The 20,640-nt window shown below is 40.6% G+C and overlaps 2 protein-coding genes across 3 annotated transcripts in view; one reads left to right on the top strand and one right to left on the bottom strand.

The window, feature by feature from the left end:
* SMYD4 (SET and MYND domain containing 4) overlaps nucleotides 1-16,773 on the bottom strand; it is a 36,451-nt gene extending 19,678 nt beyond the window's left edge. The window contains exons 1-2 of one of the 2 annotated variants that reach the window (XM_075196692.1): nucleotides 16,642-16,773; nucleotides 4,936-5,094 (exon numbers count right to left, since the gene is read on the bottom strand). In XM_075196692.1, the coding sequence (XP_075052793.1) occupies nucleotides 4,936-5,069 (134 nt within the window). In that variant the 5' untranslated portion in view covers nucleotides 5,070-5,094; nucleotides 16,642-16,773. Of the gene's footprint in view, nucleotides 1-3,567; nucleotides 3,623-4,935; nucleotides 5,095-16,641 lie in introns of those variants that run through there. The other variant, XM_075196693.1, reaches the window with a different exon arrangement.
* Nucleotides 16,774-16,943: 170 nt separating this feature from the next.
* Nucleotides 16,944-20,640, top strand: part of RPA1 (replication protein A1) — a 42,039-nt gene continuing 38,342 nt past the window's right edge. Inside the window, exons 1-3 of the mRNA XM_075196694.1 lie at nucleotides 16,944-17,119; nucleotides 18,791-18,838; nucleotides 18,970-19,048. Coding sequence (XP_075052795.1) covers nucleotides 17,084-17,119; nucleotides 18,791-18,838; nucleotides 18,970-19,048 — 163 coding nt within the window. The 5' untranslated portion in view covers nucleotides 16,944-17,083. The remainder of the gene's footprint in view (nucleotides 17,120-18,790; nucleotides 18,839-18,969; nucleotides 19,049-20,640) is intronic.

Genomic DNA, 20,640 nt, shown 5'->3' with positions numbered 1-20,640 from the left:
TTAGTTTACTGTGTTTACCCCCAATTGTAAAGCGCTACAGAATATGTTGGCGCTATATAAATAGATGATGATGATACTCTATTGTTGCTGAGGCCTACTAGAAACAGGCTTAAATATTACATTTACTGAGGAAGAGTGGGAGTAAATATTTATATTTAATCACCAAATACCTAGATATATAAATCACACTGATATGCTAACTAAAGAGGTTCAATAGTAAACTACAATGGAGACAGAAAGTTTGTGAACCCTTTAAAATTTTCTGAATTTCAGCATGCATGTCACCTTAAATGTGTTCAGTTCTTCATCTAAGTTAAATAATAGATAAAGGGCAACACAATAAATCAAACACCACATAAAAGGATATACTTTTTCATTCATTTATTGATCAAATTGATCCAACATTAAATGTATTTGTTTGAAAAAGTATGGGAACCTATGCTTTCAGTACCTGGTGGGACCCCCTTGAGCAGCAATGACTTCAATCAAACATTTACCTTAATTGTTGATCATTCTCACACAATGACTAGTTTTAAACCCATTCCTCCGACATAACTGCTTCAACTCGTGGATGTTGGTGGACTTTCTTGCATGAACACCCTACTTCAGTTAATGCTACAACATTTTGATGGGATTAAGGTCTGGACTTTGACTCGGCCATTCCAAAATTTCTTCTGCTTCAACCATTTATCCAGAAGTCATAGTTCTATAAATGATGGCAAGCCGTTGTAGTTCAGTGGCAGCAAAACAGCCCCAAACAACAATACTGCCACCACCGTGTTTCATGGTTGGGATGAGGTTCTTATGCTGCAATGCAGAGGTTGGTTTTCTCCAAATATAACATTTCTCATTTAAGGCAAAAAATTATATTTTAGACACATCTGTCCATAGAACACCCTTCCAGTAGTCTTCTGACTCATCCAAGTAGTGTTTAATATACTTTAAATGGGCAGAAATATTTTTCATGAAGAGTAGTGGCTACTCCTTAATATACCTCCTATTCTTGTTCAGGGCTTGCCCGATAGTGGACTCCTGAACACAGACACTAGCCAGTGTAAAAGAGGCCTGCAGATCCATTGAAATAACCCTGCGTTCTTTGTGATCTACCAGAATATTCTATGCCTCGCTCTTGGGAGTATTTTTTGTTGGACGACCACTGCTGAGGAAAGTAACAACGGTGTTGAATTGTCACTATTTGTTCACTCTATACCTGAAAGTGGAATGATGAAGAACAAATTCTTTAGAAACGGTTTTGTAATATTTTCCAGTCTGATGAGCACCTACAACTCATTTTCTGAGGTCCCCAGAAATCATGTTTGATTGAGGCATAGCATACATGTATTCACAAACCTGTGTGAAGTGAAGACTAGTCTTTGATAGTGAAGACTCAGGTTTATGCATGCAAAATAGGGCAGTGCCACCGAAATTCTCACCTGATTCTCATACCATTAATTGACACTCCTAAGTCTAATTATCCCCTTAACTAAAAATGATAAATCTAGAGGTTCACTTTTTCAAACAAAGAAATTTAATGGTGGATTATTTTGATCAATAAATTAATGGAAAAAATAAATCATTGCGTTTGCTATTTGATTTATTGGGTTCTCTTTATCACTTAGATCAAGATATGATCACATGTAAGGAAGGTCACATTTATGCAGAAACTTTCTAGCAACACTGTAAGATATGGGCAACTCAATTTTAACTCTGTTCCAGAAACTGTGGTACTGAAAGAGATCTACTGCACATATTTTTAAACTGTCCTGTGATAAAACCATTAAGGAGAGAAGTAATTAAGTTAATTACACAAGTTACTAGATTTAATATCTATTTAATAGTTATACCCTGTCACTGCCCTCCTACATAAACCCCACCTAAACTTTACTTCATATGATACATATGTAATTGGGCTCATTCTTATAGCAACCAGAGCTGCAATAGCCCAACAATGGAAGAACCTCATACCGCTGAATTAAACCAAAATTATAGTATCAATTCAACACAAGTTTGAAATGGATACTACTGGACTCAAATACTCCATGTCAGCATTGTCCTCATTAGTTCAATGGCATAAACAGAGGACAGAAATAAAAAATTAAGACTCTAGACTTATGAATTATCACATTATGACAAAATCAGTCATAATGGGATAAATCAAAATATAATACAAAATTCATAATTTAATATATAAATGTAATTACTTCTCTAAACCAATGTTTATTATTTATTACTATATCATTAATATCATGATTTATTATATATTGTCTGACATACCAGCACTTCCATTATTATTTGGCTATTATTATACAAGTCTGCTGTAAGAACATTACAATATAGTAGAAACATGCTGAATACTCATTCCAAGTCAACTCTACACTGAAGGTAATAATAAATTCTTTCAGTAGTTTAGATTTTAATATTCTCAACTATATTTTCTACTTCCAACTAAACACCATTCCACAACCAGTTAATGTAGTTTTCTACATTGAAAGGACTCTAAAAGATGCCGCCTACATTTTTTGAAATGAGAGGACCTTAAAAGATCCCCAAAATAGACATGCCTGAGCTGTTTTCTTCATAATTCCTTTAACTTACAAGTTTAATTTTCATGCCCTGTTGCACCAACATGTACACATGCACCAACATTATGCATGTAAGGAAAAGATGTGGTATAATGAAAAGAAATTTGATATTCGCCCAGAGCTCAGTTGTAATTTTAAATTAAAACTTTCTCCATTGCATGCACACTTTCCTGAATCATCATGTACAGCACCTAAGAATGGTGTCTGACAGGTGCGTCAACCACTAGCGCTTTGTTAGCTACAAAAGCGCTTGTAGTGCTCGAACATCCATGCGCTGACACAGTGATGTGAAAAGGGAAGACGCCTCTCATCACACACACTCAATTAAGCTCTGATGATGCTGCATGTAGTTTTTTTAAAAGCAAATACTTCCCTGTGCCCCCACTTCAATCTGCCAGCAATGTTCAAAGCGCCACATAGAGATGGAATTTATTACAGTAGTGGCGCACCATGGTATATAACATTTTTTGGTGTCAAATAAATTCAATCATGCAGAGTTATTTACAGCTAAAGTAATCCGAGATCTACCATAGATATTCCTCTTAATCCTTATCCACGAGTTTCACTAAAGCAAGCTGTACACCAACAATACCTATGCATATTGGGTACGTACTGAAAACTGTATGTAGTTTTAAAAACTTGGCCATAGTCATCACCTCATGCTCCCTTCATAGTTTGATTGCAAAATCTGTTCCCCAGTCAAGCACCATTGTGTCAATTTCATTAACTTTTCATTCCTTGCTTAAAAACGATTCCTGTTCTTTCTCATTGAACATTCATGTGTCATGAAAAATATAGGTTGATGTTTGCTTCTTGCTAGATTCTTGAGGCCAATGTTTTCAATCTTGCAATACAATGTCATACAAGTACCCAATTTTATAGTGCACATATGTTGTTTGTTGTCCCATATAAGTGAGTAGTGTAACGACTGTGCTTTTCTTTAACTGCATCTAATATATAACTAAATAAATGTGTTTACACTCACGTAAACAATTGCAGCAGCTAGGGTGCGTCATCAAAAGCTCAGAAATCTTCAAGACCTCAAATATATGAAATGAAACAGTCACTCACCAGGCTTGAATTCCTTAGCAACAAATAGTAATTTACTGATTCAACAGAATACATGGTGGTCAACATTTTAGGCTCAATTTAGGACAGGACATAAAGTGCCCGGCATCAACGACCCTCATAAATACTCTCAATACCAGCATCAGCAGTGGGCGGGGCCAAAATAAAATACAAGCCTATATAATGTGCAGAGAGTTAATAAACAGTGAAAGTGTATGAAAATCTTGGACACGCCACCTACCTAGAAGACAAACCCTGAATTACAACACTGACAAGCCATACCAGCCAGGTGTATTATAAAGTATCCAGTGCAAGATAAATAAAAATTGGTTAAGTTATACTCCTATCATGGATTATTCAGAACGTGGTTTATGAATAACTCTAGAAATCACTTATTGAGATTACAAGCCTAGGCTGGTGTAATACAATACTGGCGAGTGGGTCACAGGCTGATACTGGGGGGTCTGGTTCAATTTACTGCTGCGCGTAGGGGACTGGTGCAGTATGCTACAGGCTGCTACAGTGTGGGGGGAGATACAAGCTGGTGCAGTGTGCTACTGTGGGGGAACAGGCAGGTGCACTGGGTGTTGCAGGGGTGAGGGCACAGGCTGGTGCAGTGTGCTGCCGTGGGCTCACAGGCTGTTGCAGTGTGCTACTGCTGGGGCACAGCCTAGTAGAGTGTCTTATAGGGCTGAGAACACATTCTTGTGCAGTGTGCTGTAGCGGTGAGGGCACAGGCTGGTGCAATACATTGTAGGGGTGAGGGCACAGGATGGTGCAGTGTGCTTTAGGGGTGAGGGCACAGGATGGTGCAGTGTACTGTAGGGGTGAGGGCACAGGGTGGTGCAGTGTGCTGCAGGGGTGAGGGCACAAGACGATGCAGTGTGCTGTAGGGGTGAGGGCACAAGACGGTACAGTGTGCTGTAGGGGTGAGGGAACAGGACGGTACAGTGTGCTGTAGGGGTAAGGGAACAGGACGGTACAGTGTGCTGTAGGGGTAAGGGCACAGGACGGTACAGTGTGCTGTAGGGGTGAGGGCACAGGCTGGTGCAGTGTGCTGTAGGGGTGAGGGCACAGGCTGGTGCCGTGTGTTGTAGGGGTGAGGGCACAGGATGGTGCAGTGTGATGTAGGGGTGAGGGGAAAGGATGGTACAGTGTGGAATGGGGAGGGGGATCTGGTAGAATGGTGCAGTGCATATTAAAAATATATTTGCAGAAGTAGTTATCTTTTCAGGATGGATGCTTACACACATATTTTCAATAGATATAATAAACTGTCACTTACTGCAGCTGTGTCCAACCAGCGATGAAGCTTTCTTTAACATTTGAGTCTGCAGAAAAGTTTGCTTTTTCATACGAGGTAAGCTGTGACCACTTCTTACATGCACAGTTCTGCCAGTCCAACAGTGGAAGCTCCATCAGGATCTGAATGACCTAAACTGAGCTTAAAAAACAAAAAACAAATCCAGTTGAAGCGTACACATCAATTCAATTCTTGTGAACGATACATAAAAATCATTAAAAACTGTCTATGTGTGGTTCCAAGTTTTGTCCATGTTGCATGAAATATTAATGAAACAAATGGAAATATTAATGAAATAATTGTGTTTCTCAATCCCCACTCCCCAAGATATGCCCTTCCATTCTGATGATCAGGTGTTGTAAAAAAGAAACTCGCCAGGGATTGCCTACAGTACTTAGAGTACCATTTGATTAGCAGGTAATATTTGGTTTGACTTCACACAGAAGCTAATCAGTGCCCTATACTGTTAAAAGGACAGAGCGAAATCTAACATTCACTTAGTGTCTGAGAAGAAAGTGAAAAAATGTATTATTAACACAGTTGTAGAGGTAATTAGTATCAGCCTGATGTCAGAAGCAGTGTGCTGTGCTTGGACACTGCTTCTTATAATTAGGTCAGTCTTAAGATCACTGAAAACTCAAGATTTCTGGGGGTAAATTTATCAAGTTGCAGGTTTGTGGAGTGGAGATGAAATGAAAATCACCCACTGAAAGTCAGGTTCAAGCAAGTCAGGAAAAGGGAAGCTGTAGGCATCAGGGTTATGATAGGGTGATTACATAGAAGTCTGTTGATACTGCTGCAATCATAGAGACTGCAAGCACATATCATACCGTTAACACACACGCATGCATGCAACTAAATCGCTGTGTGTGTTTAATGAGCACTGATGGGGGGGCTTTGTTGAGCTTGTGACCAAATATGGCTGCAGTTAAGCTGACCTGGTAGAATCTATTTGGGAGGGAGACTTCTGAATTAACATCTTTCATACCAATGGGTGCTTTTCATGTGTCTTGAGTAAGTGTCTGCATATCCAGCACTGAGAACAGGGATACACGATCCCCAAGGAGAGCACACTCACAGATGATGAAGCACAGCCCTTTGATGGACCATAGACGGGAAAACAATAGGACAAGCAGCGTCTAGCTTTGTCCATTGTACTCTATAAACGGTAATGTGTACTTTGGACGCACCCTTCATAAGTATTAACCCTGTTGCATGTGACAATTGGGGGTTTTGCTGTAAAATATACCACAGTGAATGTCTTGCTGGTGGACTATACGACAGCATTAAAAGAACCTTAAAAAGTAAGAGGTACTATAACATAGAATAAAATACTTTTATGAACGGTGTTCCATGCCAGTATGCATACATAACGAGGATGAAAGAAACAAAAGACCATCAAGTTCAGCTTGATTTCTAGCTGTGTTGATCCAATGGAAGGCAAAACAAAACCAGTCATATAAAAATAAAATAAAAATTTCAATTAATTCCCTGAATCAATCACCCCAATAATGCAATCTAAGTTATAGCTAGTGTTGAAGTTAAATAATTAGACTTAGGTGGTCATCAATAATTTCTGTACACTACAATCAGTTGCGATGTGATTAATATGCAACTGAATCATAATCCTAGCAACATGTAAATAAGCTTCACTTATTTCTTTTTGTTAATATAAAATATAATGTGGTTAAAAAGCTAATTAATGTTTCCAACTTATTAATTACATCATTCTGTTTGCAACTGCATGAGAACGTTTCCGGTATTATTTATGAAGCATTTGCACACTGCAAACGCTAGTTATAGCTAATATCACTTTTCATACACCAAATAGCAAGTCTGAGATGTCATATAAGATTCGGTTTATATAGTTTTAGAGGCTAGAGCCTGAAGAAAGACACCTGGCCGCTTCAAGGAAAAATGACCAGAGGCATCAACCACTGGGATGTCGACTTGGGATGTCATGATCCATCAAACTATGAATATGGACCTCAAAACTGTAACTGTGAATCTTTGTGATGTCACTGCTTTTTATGACTGTACAGTGTATAAATTGTTCACCTTTGGCTTTGGAAACCAGTGTTCTGATAGAAACATGTGTTGGCACCAACTGTGCAAACATATGCATATGATCCTTTGCCCTGTAATCTATTTTGCGAATAAAACCTTTGTGCTTTGTAACCACAGCGATCACATTGAAGAATCGTTATTGCATATGGAGCATCTGGGACGTATCACTAGACATACTATTTTTGATAAGAAAAGGCATCCACTCTATGTTTAAAAGCAGTTAAGGAATGGGTCATCACCACCTCCCATGGTTACATACAGGCTGATCTGTTATTAACGCACATCATGTAACATCTACAAATATACAATGAAGAGGACACTGGAAGATTTTTATTCAAGAGTACATAAAGCATCTCACATGCTTTCTTGACGTGCATTAGCATTTAAAACTATGGACGCTTTCTTGACGTGCATTAGCATTTAAAACTATGGACATTTTTAAATTTTCCAACAAATATCCCAAAAAAAAAATTCTTAAGAAGGCTACTAGCATAAAAATCTCTTACCATGACAGAACCTGAGATGCAGCAATTTTAATTGTAATTGTAAAGACTAAGGTTTGCTGTGTCAGATCTGTCCAGCAATGAAGACCAGAGAAGTACCGTAGGTGATTGGCAGAAGTCATTGTTACAAACGAGTGCCAGGGCACTGCTAAATAGAGAGAGGGGCAACCTCCAAAGTACTACTATTGGAATGGGAGATTTAGCAACCTCTTTAATAAAATGGGGGAAAACAAAAACTTTGAGGTGCAGAATCAACTGCGGGGCAAGCATCATTACTGTTACCATGGCAATTTTAACGCAGATTTTTGCTTGCGGCTAATCAGCATTGAAATTATTGTAGTAACAGTAATAAAGCGCACTATTACTATAGTAACAGTATTAGTGCACAACCTGCGTTGGTCTAAAGAGCAATGCAGGGAATTGAATCTGCCCTTAAGACTGCAGTGTTGAAATTTTCTGCATGAAACATAAAGAATGCAGAACATGACATACATTTGTATGGTGCCAAGATTCTGAATAAATAGGAAAATATACATATAAGTAAGAGACAAGAGAAAAAGATTCAGTAAAAATCAATACAAGCGAATATAAAGAAAGTAACTATATAAGAAGTCACAACTACAGTAGAACAAGGCAAAATTACAAAGAGAATGAGGAGACAGGAGGTACAGAGGGACAAATGTATGAGCGTTAACATTAAGAAGATTAGGGTAGTAATCAGAGGGGCAGATTCAATTCCCCACGTTGTTATTTAGAACAATGTGGGCTGCACATGCTTACTGTTACTACGGTAATTTCAACGCTGATTTTTGCTTGCAGCTTTGTGAGCTGCGAGCAAAAATCCACATTAAAGTTAGCACACTAACAGTAATAATGCAGGGAACTGAATCTGCCCTTGAGCATGAGGGAATTATCATAGGATACGGCTGGGTAGTCAAGGGTGAAAAGGTGAGTTTTGAGGGAGCATTTGAAAAATTTGAGATTGGGGACGAGTCTTACTGGGCGGAGCAGGGAGTTCCAAATATGGGGAGCAGCATGGCAAAGTCCCAAAGGCAAGAATATGAGGTGGTGATTTACAGAACGTAGTGGACAAGTAGGGGAGTATTTCTTGACAGGGTCACAGATGTAAGAGATGGAGACATTGAAGAAGACTTATAAAGATGAGTAAGGGTAACAAAGATGGTAACTTGCAGGTGCCAATCCACAATTCCTTCTAAATTTAGGCAGACGTGCCATAATGAAGGGTGTCTTACTACTTACTACAAACCATTTAGATTTTGTCTAAAATATAGGTTATCAAAAGGTATGTAGGATGATGACCTTTTAAGCTTAGATATATATACCTGAAACATTATTTCAGACATTTCTACTGGAAAGATGGTGCTAGACTTTGTATATATATATGTGATGAAAGCATTTGAAGCATAAATATACACACTTTGCACTGTAGTCTCTGCATCTCTAATGGTAAGATATTTCTATAATTTTATGTATGGGATATGATGCGGTTTTAACCATATATACACCTGATCGTAATTTATGCATTTCTACAACAGCTTCATCATTTTAATTTGTATGGGACACAGCATTTGATGCAGAGACATACATACCTCATGCTTCATTCCAGGTGTCGGCAATCTATGAGAACATTTTGAGTGGCACCCAAGTGTGGCAGGATTTGGGGTGTGTTGCTTGCCACCCCCATCCAGCCCCACAGTGCAGCAATCAGTGTTAATTGCAGTTCTTCCTGCAGCTCTGTCTCACTCTTAGTGCCATGTGACTGTTACAGTCAGATTACACAGTGGAGGCAGGCTGCTGTTGCGGAAAAGATCCTGTGTAGCTGAGTACACTGTTGGAGAGTCAGGTTAGTAGAAAGGTAATATGGGGCACACTGGTGTGCAGATGGATGTATAGGTGTAAAGCTGGTAGGTGTGGGGGGGGACATATGTAAGAAACTCTGGGGCATGTGAGAGAAAAGCTTGTGGGCAGGGGGCCATGTGTGAAAAAGCTTATGGGCAGGGGGCCATGTGTGAAAAAGCTTGTGGGCAGGGGGCCATGTGTGAAAAAGCTTATGGGCAGGGGGCCATGTGTGAAAAAGCTTGTGGGCAGGGGGGCATGTGTGAAAAAGCTGGTAGGCAGAGGGTGACATATGTGAGAAAAGCAGGTGAACAGATGGATATGTATGAGAAAAGCTGGCGAGCAGGGGGTGGCATGTGAGAAGCTGGTGGGTAGGGGGTATGTGAGGAAAACTTGTGAGCATGGGTCATGTATAAGAAAAGCTGGTGGGTAGGGGGCATGTGAGAATAAAATGTTGAGGGTGGGGGAGCATGAGTGAGAAAAACTGCTGGCTAGAGGCACCATGTGTAATAAAATCTGGTGGACAGGTGTGGGACCTGTGTATAATGATAAGTGTGTACATGGTGTGCAAAGTCAGTGTGACCTGTGTATAGTGATCAGGATGTAAAGGGTAAGTAAATAGAATGTCTGTTGCTGGCTTATTGAAAGTTATTTTCCTTTCCCTACTCCATGGCAGCCTTTACAATGGGTTAATCCCCTGATCAGCTAGTGTAGACAGGAAAGATTTTGCCCCACGTGGGCCCTATATAAGGCAGCCCCTCCTCTTCCTCAGTGTCTTACTTTCTCGTCTCAGCATCTGTAGAACAGGTAGTGTAGTGTTTTTTTTTTGTTTTTTTTATTCGAGAGGGCTTATCTAAAGGAGGTTTTCTGGCTTTCCTCTAAAAGCTGGCTGTTTGTGTGTACAGTACCAGCGGGCCAATTTCCAAGACGAGTCTCTGCTCCTCGCTATGGGTTCAGGACTGAGACTGCCGGCGGGCGTGCACGCCTGGAGGACCCGCGTGTGCATGTGAAGGACGCGCGCAATGCACTGCCGGAAGCGCTATTTTCTCATGCAACTCACCTGTCAGGATGAGACAGGTGAGATAATTACCCTACTAAAAGGCTCACTATGATGATGTCAAGGCAGACGCCTTGTTTGAGCAGCTGGAGCCCATTGTATGAGGCTAAGTGTTTGCTTGGTGATTGTATGCTGCAGGACCTAGCAGCCATTTGGACAAGTGCACTATGGACCAGGAGCCCACCCCAAAAAAAAAGCTGAAGGACATCCCAAGGTAAGCCCTTAGTAAGGGGTTTTGTGTACTTTTAGGATGGGTTATTAGTTCCGTTTTTCTATTGTTTACAGTACCTCTGTGGAGTTTGGGCAGGGAAAAAGAAAATGTACAGTGAAAAAGCGTGTGTGTGCAGCTTGTGATGGCCAATTACCGAAAGATTGCACTGATCCATTATGTGTGTCATGCACCCCTGAAATGGTAGAAAAGCCTGGCCCCCCTGAACAGTATAAACAATTGGATGGTTATAGCAGTGCAGGATTTTCAGGCCCCAGCCCAGGGAACAAAGAGGGATAGGATTCCTATAGCAGAAGATATGGAGGAAATAAGGCCAGGCCCTTCCTCTGAAACATTCAGTTCTACTCAGTCCCAGGATGTTTAATTTGGATACTGTGAATGTTATACTTTAGCATATTAACAAACCATTAGGTATTGAGGAGCCAACAGTTCCGATCTAACCTCAGGATGCATTGTTTTCGGAACACCAAGTAAAGTCTAGAGTGTTCCATACACATAAAGTGGTTAAAGACTTGATCACTAAAGAATGTCACAGAAGTCATCCTAACATGGCGAGACTAAATCGCATGTACCCTTTTCAGGATGAGGATGTGCTGAAATGGTGTACTGTGCCTAAGATGGATTCAGCCATAGCGGGCTTATCCTCAAGGACCACTCTCCCGAGGGAGGATGGGGGTCCATTGAAAGATGCCATGGATAGGAGAATGGAGACTTCCTTCAGGAAATTATACATCTCCTCAGGCGTAATGCTAAAATCTAGGATAGCCATGGCTTCACTAGCTAGAGCTCTGAGGTTGTGGGCCAGTACTCTACATACAGATATTGAGGATAAGATAAATAGATTGCATCTTCTTAAATCCTTAGAGATTATGAAGAAAAGCATTGATTTCTTGTATGAAGCTTCATTGGATACGATTGTATTCTTTTCCAGGAGCATGACCTCGGCAGTTGTAGCGCAAGAATGGCTACGTCCATGGGCTGCAGATCATCAATCCAAAAGCCATCTCACAACGCTTCCATATGAAGGCAATTTCTTGTTCGGTGAAAACTGGATAACCTAATGCAGAGGCTAGCAAGTGGCAATCCTAATTGTCTGCCACAGGACAGAAAGGTGAGACATTTCCTCTCTTATTCTGCAAAGCAACAGTTTAAGGAAGCCCGTGCCTATAGGCCAGAGAGACAATATTCTAGACACAAAGTAAACTTGGCAAGATAGTCCTTTCCGCCCTTCAGACCAAACAGGGGGAAACAAGGACAGCAAAGATCCCAATGACTATCTGCAGATCCAGTCTCCACTAACTCCAGTGGGCAGCAGGATATCACATTATGCAAAAGTTTGGATTCAGGCCACACAAGACAAATGGGTCCAGGAAATAGTCACCAAGGGATATGCTATAGAATTAGGAAACAAATTTATTCAGTCAAAAAGCTCTCGTTTTCCGTAGATCAGCAAGCATTGGAGGGAAGCCTAAGAGGTCTGGTGAAAACAAAAGCTATCGTACCAGTACCGTCAAGTCAGGAAAATATGGGGTTCTATTCCAGACTGTTCCTCATCCGGAAACCATCAGGTGCCTTCAGGACAGTACTAGATCTACGGGCTCTCAACTGCTATGTGCGAGCGAAACATTCCCGGATGGAATCTATCAACTCAATCCTCAAAGCAGTAGAAACAGGAGATTTTATGACAGCGATAGACTTAAAGGATGCATATTTTCATATCCCAATGACATCCCATCACCAGCAATTCCTGAGATTTTGCATTCAAGGATGCCACTTCCAATTTACTTGCCTTCCATTTGGCCTTTCCACATCTCCAAGAACATTCACGAAGGTCCTTATAGTTCTCATGGCGGCACTCAGGGATAGAGGAGTGGCTTTGTGGCCGTATCTGGACGATATCCTAATTTTTGCAAAGTCAGAGGAAGAGGCCTTGGAAGTTACATCCCAAGTAATTCAGTTTCTGCAAAGGCACGGTTTGTTAGTCAGGGTATCAATAAGCCATCTGACACCATCACAAAAGCTTGTATTTCTAGGAGTAGAAATAAATACAAGAACGGACAAGGTCTGTTTCTCTCAAGAAAGGTTGGACAAAATCCAGTCATTGGCACATCAAGTTCAGATTCAACCTCGTGTTTCAACACATATAGGTCTGCCTCCTAGGAATGTTTTCCTCAACAATAGGATTTCTTCTGTGGGCAAGATGGGCAAGAGATCTTCAAGCAAACCTCTTTGCACAATGGGATCGTACAGTGGGGTCTCTAGATTCCAAAATCAACCTCTCAAGATCGTCGAGACAGTCCTTACGCTGGTGAAAGCTCCCAGGCCTGAGAAAACAAGGTGTGACTCTCTTGATACCAGACTGGTGTGTCCTTCCCACAGAGGCCATTTCAATAGGTTGGGATGCTCACATGCAAGGCATGGTCATGCAGGGCGCTTTGCGAGACGAAAAGAGGCTTCTCCAGGGGAACATCTTGGAGATGAGAGCAGTCTGGCGTGCAGTCCAGTACTTCCAGTCTTATCTGCGAACCTAACATCTGCGGGTGGTCTCCGACAACAGGACTGTGGTAGTCTGTATAAACAAACAGGGCTGTACAAAAAGCAGAGCAATGCTGACCGAAATAACCATACTAATAGCATGTGCAGAGACAAATCTGAGATCTCTCTCAGCCCTCCATGTGGCAGGCAAAGACATCACGGTGGCGGACTATTTCAACAGACACCAAGTCCACCCAGGAGAATGGGAGTTGCATGAAGAGGTCTTTCAACTCAGGTTTAGAACGCCAGAAATAGACCTGATGGCTACAGGAAGCAATGCCGAGGTACCCCGCTTCTACTCCCGTCACAGCGACAATGGAGCCCTAGGGATAGATGCCCTCTTAATGCAGTGGAACTTCAAACTGGGGTACGTGTTTCCTCCCTTTCCAGTCGTCCCTCAAGTATACAGGAAAATAAAGAAAGAGAAGGTGGAGGTGATAGCGGTCCTCCCTGCGTGGCCACGACGGCCTTGGTTTGCAGTAGCATGGAGGATGTTGCTGGTCAGACCAGACCTCATACATCAGGGTTCGGTTCTGCATCCAAATCCAGACTCCCTCGGTTTGATGGCGTGGAGACTGAGCGGCAATTACTGAAATCCAAAGGTGTTTCAGATGAGGTAATAGATATTCTAATTCAGGCCAGGAAAAAGAATTCCTCTATAATCTATTACAGAATTTGGAAAAGATTCATTTGTTGGGCAGGGGACATGAAGAAGGATCCCTTGTCTGCCAGTGTGCAACATGTGTTAGAGTTTCTCAAAGATGGTTTGTTAAAGGACTAGCACCCGCTACATTAAAGGTGCAAGAATCTGCTCTTAGCATCCTTCTTGATATCAAGCAGTCTTCCAGTTTTTTCAAGCACTGAAGAGGTTACGCCCGAGACGGAAACCATTCTTAGCTCCTTGGGACCTTAATATTGTCTTGGACACCTTAACAGCTTATACTTTTGAACCTTTGCAAGACTTATCTCTCAGGTGCCTCACTCTGAAGGTGCTCTTTCTGGTGGTAATTACTTCGGCTCATTGAATAGGGGACATGTGTTATGGTGTGAAGAACCCTTCCTAAAATTCTATGAAGATAAAATAATTTTGAGGACAAATCCGGATTATCTACACAAGGCTGTATCTTCCTTCCACATCAATCATGAATTTATTCTGCCATCTCTCTACCCTCATCCCACCGATAGTGACGAAACACATCTCCATACTCTATATGTAGTGAGAGCTATATCTACTTACATTATCAATACAAAAAATCTTAGGAAGACAAGGCAGCTATTTGTACTTCCTGAAGGTCCTCGCAAAGGACATGCCCCATCCAAACCCACATTGGCAAAGTGGATCACAGAAGTGATTGCACAGGCCTACAGGAGGAAAGGTCGTGAAGTACCTAGGATTCTAAGCATTATGTTCTTGACGTCTCATTCTCTAAGGAGACACAGTTTGGGAGAAAGATTCTCCAGCGAGTGCTGTATATAAATATTTCTGTTTGACCGTATTAAGGTGTTGGTTTTATTGCCCTCCCGACTATTGTACTGCTTTGGTATGTCCCATTGTAAGGGCTTCCATGGAGTAGGGAAAGAAAAATTAAGAATTATACTCACTGTTAATTTCCTTTCCTTGACATATTCCATGGCATCCCTATATTTTCCCACCCTTGTTCTGATAGTTATGTTATAGGACGGCTTGGGAAGTTAAGAAAGACACTGAGGAAGAGGAGGGGCTGCCTTATATAGGGCCCAGGTGTGGAAAAATCTTTCCTGTCTACACTAGCTGATCAGGGGATTAACCCATTGTAAGGACTGCCTTGGAGTATGTCAAGGAAAGGAAATTAACGGCGAGTAGAATTCTCAATTTTTTCTTTGCTCCAAAACCTACCATTTGGAACCCCCTCCCTTCTCTGGCTCTCTCAAGAAATCCTGCATTTGCCCCTAGGTTGCAGTACAGCCTTAGCAGCTTTTTTTTTTTTTAAAAATCAGTGCATGTAAGAATTATTATTTTCATTTAACAAAAATCAAGTGTGAGGCACTGAGAAGTGGACACTAGGGGGTAGGAGCAGTAGACTGAAGCTTTGCCTAGGGCATCAAGAAATCTTGCATAGGTCCTGCCTGAACCCCGTCCTCCACTCCTGCTTCACTTTCTCCCCCACAGAGTGTGACAGCATCCCGTGCAGGTCTAAACATTGTTGGTTAGTCCTGCTCGCATATGATTAACAGTACAAAATTCTGAAGGATGTTGTCATGCCCAGAATACAATTAGATCAACCTAACCGGAGCAAAGATCTTAAAAAAAAAAAAAAAAAAAAAAAAAAAGGACTGTGAAGCTACTATCATTTTTAGTAGCCATCTCTTACTTTTGTAAAATTAAGTACATGCAATAGTTGTGGTGGCACTGTGAAATGTTTTGGCTTGCAATATTCAACGTCTGGCAATGAATTCTAATAAATATGCTTTTCATATGCTAAAAGTAGTTGGCGAGAGATTCAATTTTGAGGCGTCATATTGAGTTATGCCAAGGTAATTGAGTAGAACACTTCAAATTAAAGTATGTTAGAAGTAATTACACAGATAAATATATAACTGTTACATCTCGTTGAAGTAACCAATTCCCCTCTTCTAATATAGAGTAGAAAATTTCCAAAATGGGCTAAAATATGGGACTATTCAATTTGGTGCAAATTGACTCCAGACTCTTTCAGCATTGTCAATCCTGAAATCTCTGTTTTTGATATATTTATTACTGTTGCAACAAATGAGAAAACAAAACACAAGGCAAACAGGGGAAATGAAAAATGACCAAATGTGACACTATGGATTCCAAATTAGTGGTTACCGATACTACATACAGAGCAGCAGTGAACAAGTGTTTTTGAGGGAAAGCATGTAAGCGGCAGTCCTTTGCTCCAGAAAACTTAAACACACCTCTGGGGGTTGGCCAATCTACCATAGAGATTTGGCCATAAACAACTGTGACATGACCACATCCCATTTCACAGTTTGTCCCTCTTAAAAAAAAATATGCCACATTAGTATTTCTATTACTAGTCTTCTTATATCTCTCCTTACTACCACATGCTGGAGAGGAACTGTAGAATAACTAGAGCCACAAGTCCTTCAAGACTGGTGTACATGCCAATGGTCTAACAGAAATACCATACAACCCTTCCCAGAAACTGTAAACAATCATGAATGAGAGGTATTATTTACCACTGAACGTAAACATTACAGCTATTTGTGACACATTAGATAAAGGGTGCCTAGATAAAGCTTGATCACAAACCACCACAAAGCAAAGCAACTTCCTTAATTGAACCTCTACCCATTTTTTTGTAAAATAAATATCTCAGTAACGTGTATTTGTACTAGTATTGTTCACTTTATACACATAAATATATAGATACACACAACCTCACACCGATCACCCATGCAGCATGAACACTCACATCTTTCTTGTAGCTGATATCACGTGTTTAAATTGGCGCCATAATGACGCCGTCGCTATCCCGCGCCTCGACCTGCCCTCTTTCAGAGTATAGAAAACACAGACCATCCACTCATCCCACCGCCACCACTATTAATGGTTGCAGTCAGAATATAAACATCTATGTCATTGTGCATCGCTTCCTTACCAGAAAGATTAATTTATATAAAATGCTGTACAATAACACAATTGTTAATTCTGCCCAAAACAAAGATGGCGGATACAGTGCACACTTTCATGTCGTCACTTTGCTGTTAGCTGCAGCGTTACCAGCGTAGGATTTGGCGCCAGTTGAGGGGAAGCTAAGTGCGCCAAGACCGGTAGACAGCTGTCTGGGCACAGCGCGGGCATACTGGTACCATAATCTTTTCTGCTCTGCATCTGCTCGAGTATATTCTGTCAAGATGGCAATGCCAAAGCTGAGTGAGGGCTCAATACCGGTGAGTCTGATGTCTCTGCAGAAGGACCTGTTCGGACAAGTCCTAGCGCACTTATTTAAACCATAAAGCATGTCTTATAAGCGGCGGGATATAGTTTATCCAGTGATGTTTCAAGACTATTAGGTACAACTTGCGTCACTGTTTTGTGCTTATATACTGTGTTTATACACTCTCACCATGCATGGTTGAAATCTAGATACTAATTCTAAAAGCACCCTGACCTGATGCGTTATCCCTCATGTTATATCAATATACAGCGCAGGTTATATTTAACGATCAGGGACTCTCACTTGTTCCTCTTAGTATATGGTTGCCAACATAAATTTCAGGGACACATTGCAGCTAATCTGATGTATTTAAGCATAGTATGTGCCCTTTCACATGTGCATGAAAAAGTTTAATTTAGTATAAATGTTTGTATTGGGTTAATGCATATATTTAAAGATATGCACATATTTGTTTTTAGATCTGGAATGGTATCTGCCCAAATTCTACTTTTATAAGAATGTCTTACAAAAATTATATTGTATTATACATGCATTGCATTGACAGATGCACTTGTAACCTAAACATGGGACTGGTTTTCAGTCATAACAAATGTTTATAAAACATATATTTACAAAATACATGTATTTATGTGACAGGGCTCTCTCAGTGGACTTAGGAGCTCTGCAATATCCATCAAAAGTTTTGTTATAAAGCAAAGAAAATAAGAATTGATGTGAAGAATTGTTTTCACCAAGCAGAATATTTATATTGTCCATTGGATTAGTGTTGCAAAACTGACAATTTTGTTAACAAATTATTATTGTTATAGAAGTTGTATAGCAGAAATCATATTAAGCAGCACTGTTGTAATATGTAATCATTCTTTTCAGTCCCTTACCCATTGGAGCTTGCAGTCTAGTGCCCTACCACACACGGGCGATTCAATTAGATTATATGCATGCAAACAGGGCCTTCTCACCTTTTGTCTGTGTTACCCAGTATTGTCTATAACTGTTTGTCCCCAATTGTAAGCGCTATAGAATTTGATGGTGCTATATAAATAAATGATAATCAATTAGATGCAAGGTGTCTCTGAACATTTGCGAGACAGCTCACAATGGAGATTTGATAGAAATCTCCATTTTTCCTCAGTGCTAGGGAAAAATTAGTGTAGATTCTTACCGTAATTGCTGACAATGTGCGAAGCACGCCACCTCGCAGCCAATTGAATCTCCGCCTTACTGTTAGCAACTGTATAATGCTCAAGACCCATCATATTTTTGTTCAATTATATGTTACATTTTATTTCACTTATGGCTGCATTTACAGCTCTAAATTGTCTACAGTTTAACTAAACATACACAGTAAAGCATTAAAGTGATGGGCTTGTGACTGATGCTATAGTAGCTTCCTATTGATCCAAGCAGTCAGACTGCTATTTAATGTAAAACGTTTAACCAGCTGAATAAGTCGTCACCTGTTTCAGAGAAAGTCCTGGGAAAAACTGATTCATTGTGTAACTCCGAGGGCTCTGTGAAGACTCTGGTTTGTTTGTTTCTTTTCTTTATAGATTTCCATCTTTCATTGTGGTGTACAATTTATGAAAATTAAAGTATTCATGTGAATTTTCCTTGTACAGTACATAGAAAACTTTTCCAATATTTATATATATTTTTATTACAGGCTATTTTGCAAGGAGATTCATCATTAAAGCCTATTTTGCAAGTTATTGTAAGTATCTGAGTTAATTTTGTCAAGTTGCAGTATTAGATTCAAGCATTTAAAGATATTACATTATTGTATATGTAGGGTAATTATGAACCCTGTGTCTGATGTATTAATAGGTTTTATTTTCATTTCAGAATATTCGTCCAATCAATACAGCTAATGGTCCCCCTCGTTATCGGTTGCTGATGAGCGATGGTTTAAACACACTTTCTTGTGGGTATTATCTTATTTTAGTACTAAAGAAATTACATGTCATTCTCACCACACTTGTGTTGTCTGCAAAACCGATTGCAATTATATAAAAAAAAGTGTAAAATAGTGCAGCGTAATGGTCCATTGATTTCTGTCCACATGGACTAAAGGTAAATATGTGGCTTGGAGATTACTGGAAGGAAATAGGTGTGTTGTCACTTTTGCATTTTGTTTGGACTGTAGTAAGAGGAATCACTTATATGGATATGTACTAATTCTCTATTACAGTAGATCATTGTTTTACTAGTTAGAGCGCCCTTTTTGTTATCATTATTCAACTTTTGTTTGTTTTTCCCAGTTTTACGGCGGATGAGGTAGAATTGCTGGTAGCCAATCAGAAATTCATAACTCTGACTTTAGTACAGTGTTTTTCAGATTATGCTCATCTTGTGGGAGGAGGTGACCAATTCATTTGCTAGATGTGACAGGGCAGCATCATGAATTATGGTTCCCCAATACAATAGTGATGTTGGGCTCATGCCAAAACAATATGTGAGATTGTCAACAAATGCACCTCTATGAAACTAAGCTAACTGCAGCCTGCATAAAGTATTCAGGGTACCTGGTTTTGGCTCACTTGCCTCTTTATTTTTCTTTGTAACGCTGAGCATGTGCAAAGTTTGACAATGTAGCAGGTACTTCTGCCCATGTGTTGGTTCCCGCCAATAGTAAGTTTTCAATACCCCAACCTTACAAGAAAATTTGGCTAAATGTGAACGCGGAAATAGTTTTGGGAGTCCTGTTACACTGGGAAGTCGTAGCATTTTAGGAGAAGCACCACAAAATTACACAGACCGTGTCCGCGCTTAAGGTTATGCTGGCATAACCAGGCAGTAGACTAACATTCAGGAGAAGACACTTACTGTATGCGTCTTAAGAAATTATGCTTTCTTTTTGTGCATACATCCGAAATGGCTTGCTCCATCTGCAATACGGAAATATTTTTTTCCTTTCCCTGCTCCATGGCAGTCCTTACAATGAGTTAATCCCTAATCATCTAGTGTAGACAGGAATAATTTTGTCCCACCTGGCCCCCATATAAGGCAGCTCCTCCTCTTCCTCAGTGTCTTTTCTTCCTGTCTCAGCAGTGTATAGGACAGGTAGTGTAGTGAGTGGTTTTTGTTTTATTTTATTCTAGAGGGCTTACCTGGAGGTTTTGATGGCTTTTGGGATGACCGCTCCAGCAGGGCAAGTGCCGGACAAGTCTGCCTCTTTGAAATTTAGTAAGACTGCCGGCGGGCCTGCACACTTGGAGATCATGGCAAGGACACACGCGCGCATGTGAGAGCACGTGTAGGTGCATGCGCAGTAGCGCTATTCCCCGTTTTCCTCACCTGTCAGGATGGAAACGGGTGAGGTAGTAAAATAATCTGATAATGGCTCACCTGGTTTAAGTCAAAAGCAGGCACTGTTGAGCAGCTGCAGCCCATTTATGAGGCTCAGTATTGACTTGGTGTTTGATGCTGCAGGACCTAGCAGCTACCTGGATAGTGCACTATGGACCAGAAGCCCGCCCCAAAAAAGCTGAAGGACACCCCAATGTAAGCCCTTAA

This window comes from Mixophyes fleayi, chromosome 2 (assembly GCF_038048845.1).
Source record: "Mixophyes fleayi isolate aMixFle1 chromosome 2, aMixFle1.hap1, whole genome shotgun sequence".
Taxonomy (NCBI): domain Eukaryota; kingdom Metazoa; phylum Chordata; class Amphibia; order Anura; family Limnodynastidae; genus Mixophyes; species Mixophyes fleayi.
Note: the sequence above shows the minus strand (reverse complement) of the source record. Positions and strands in the feature narration are given on the sequence as shown.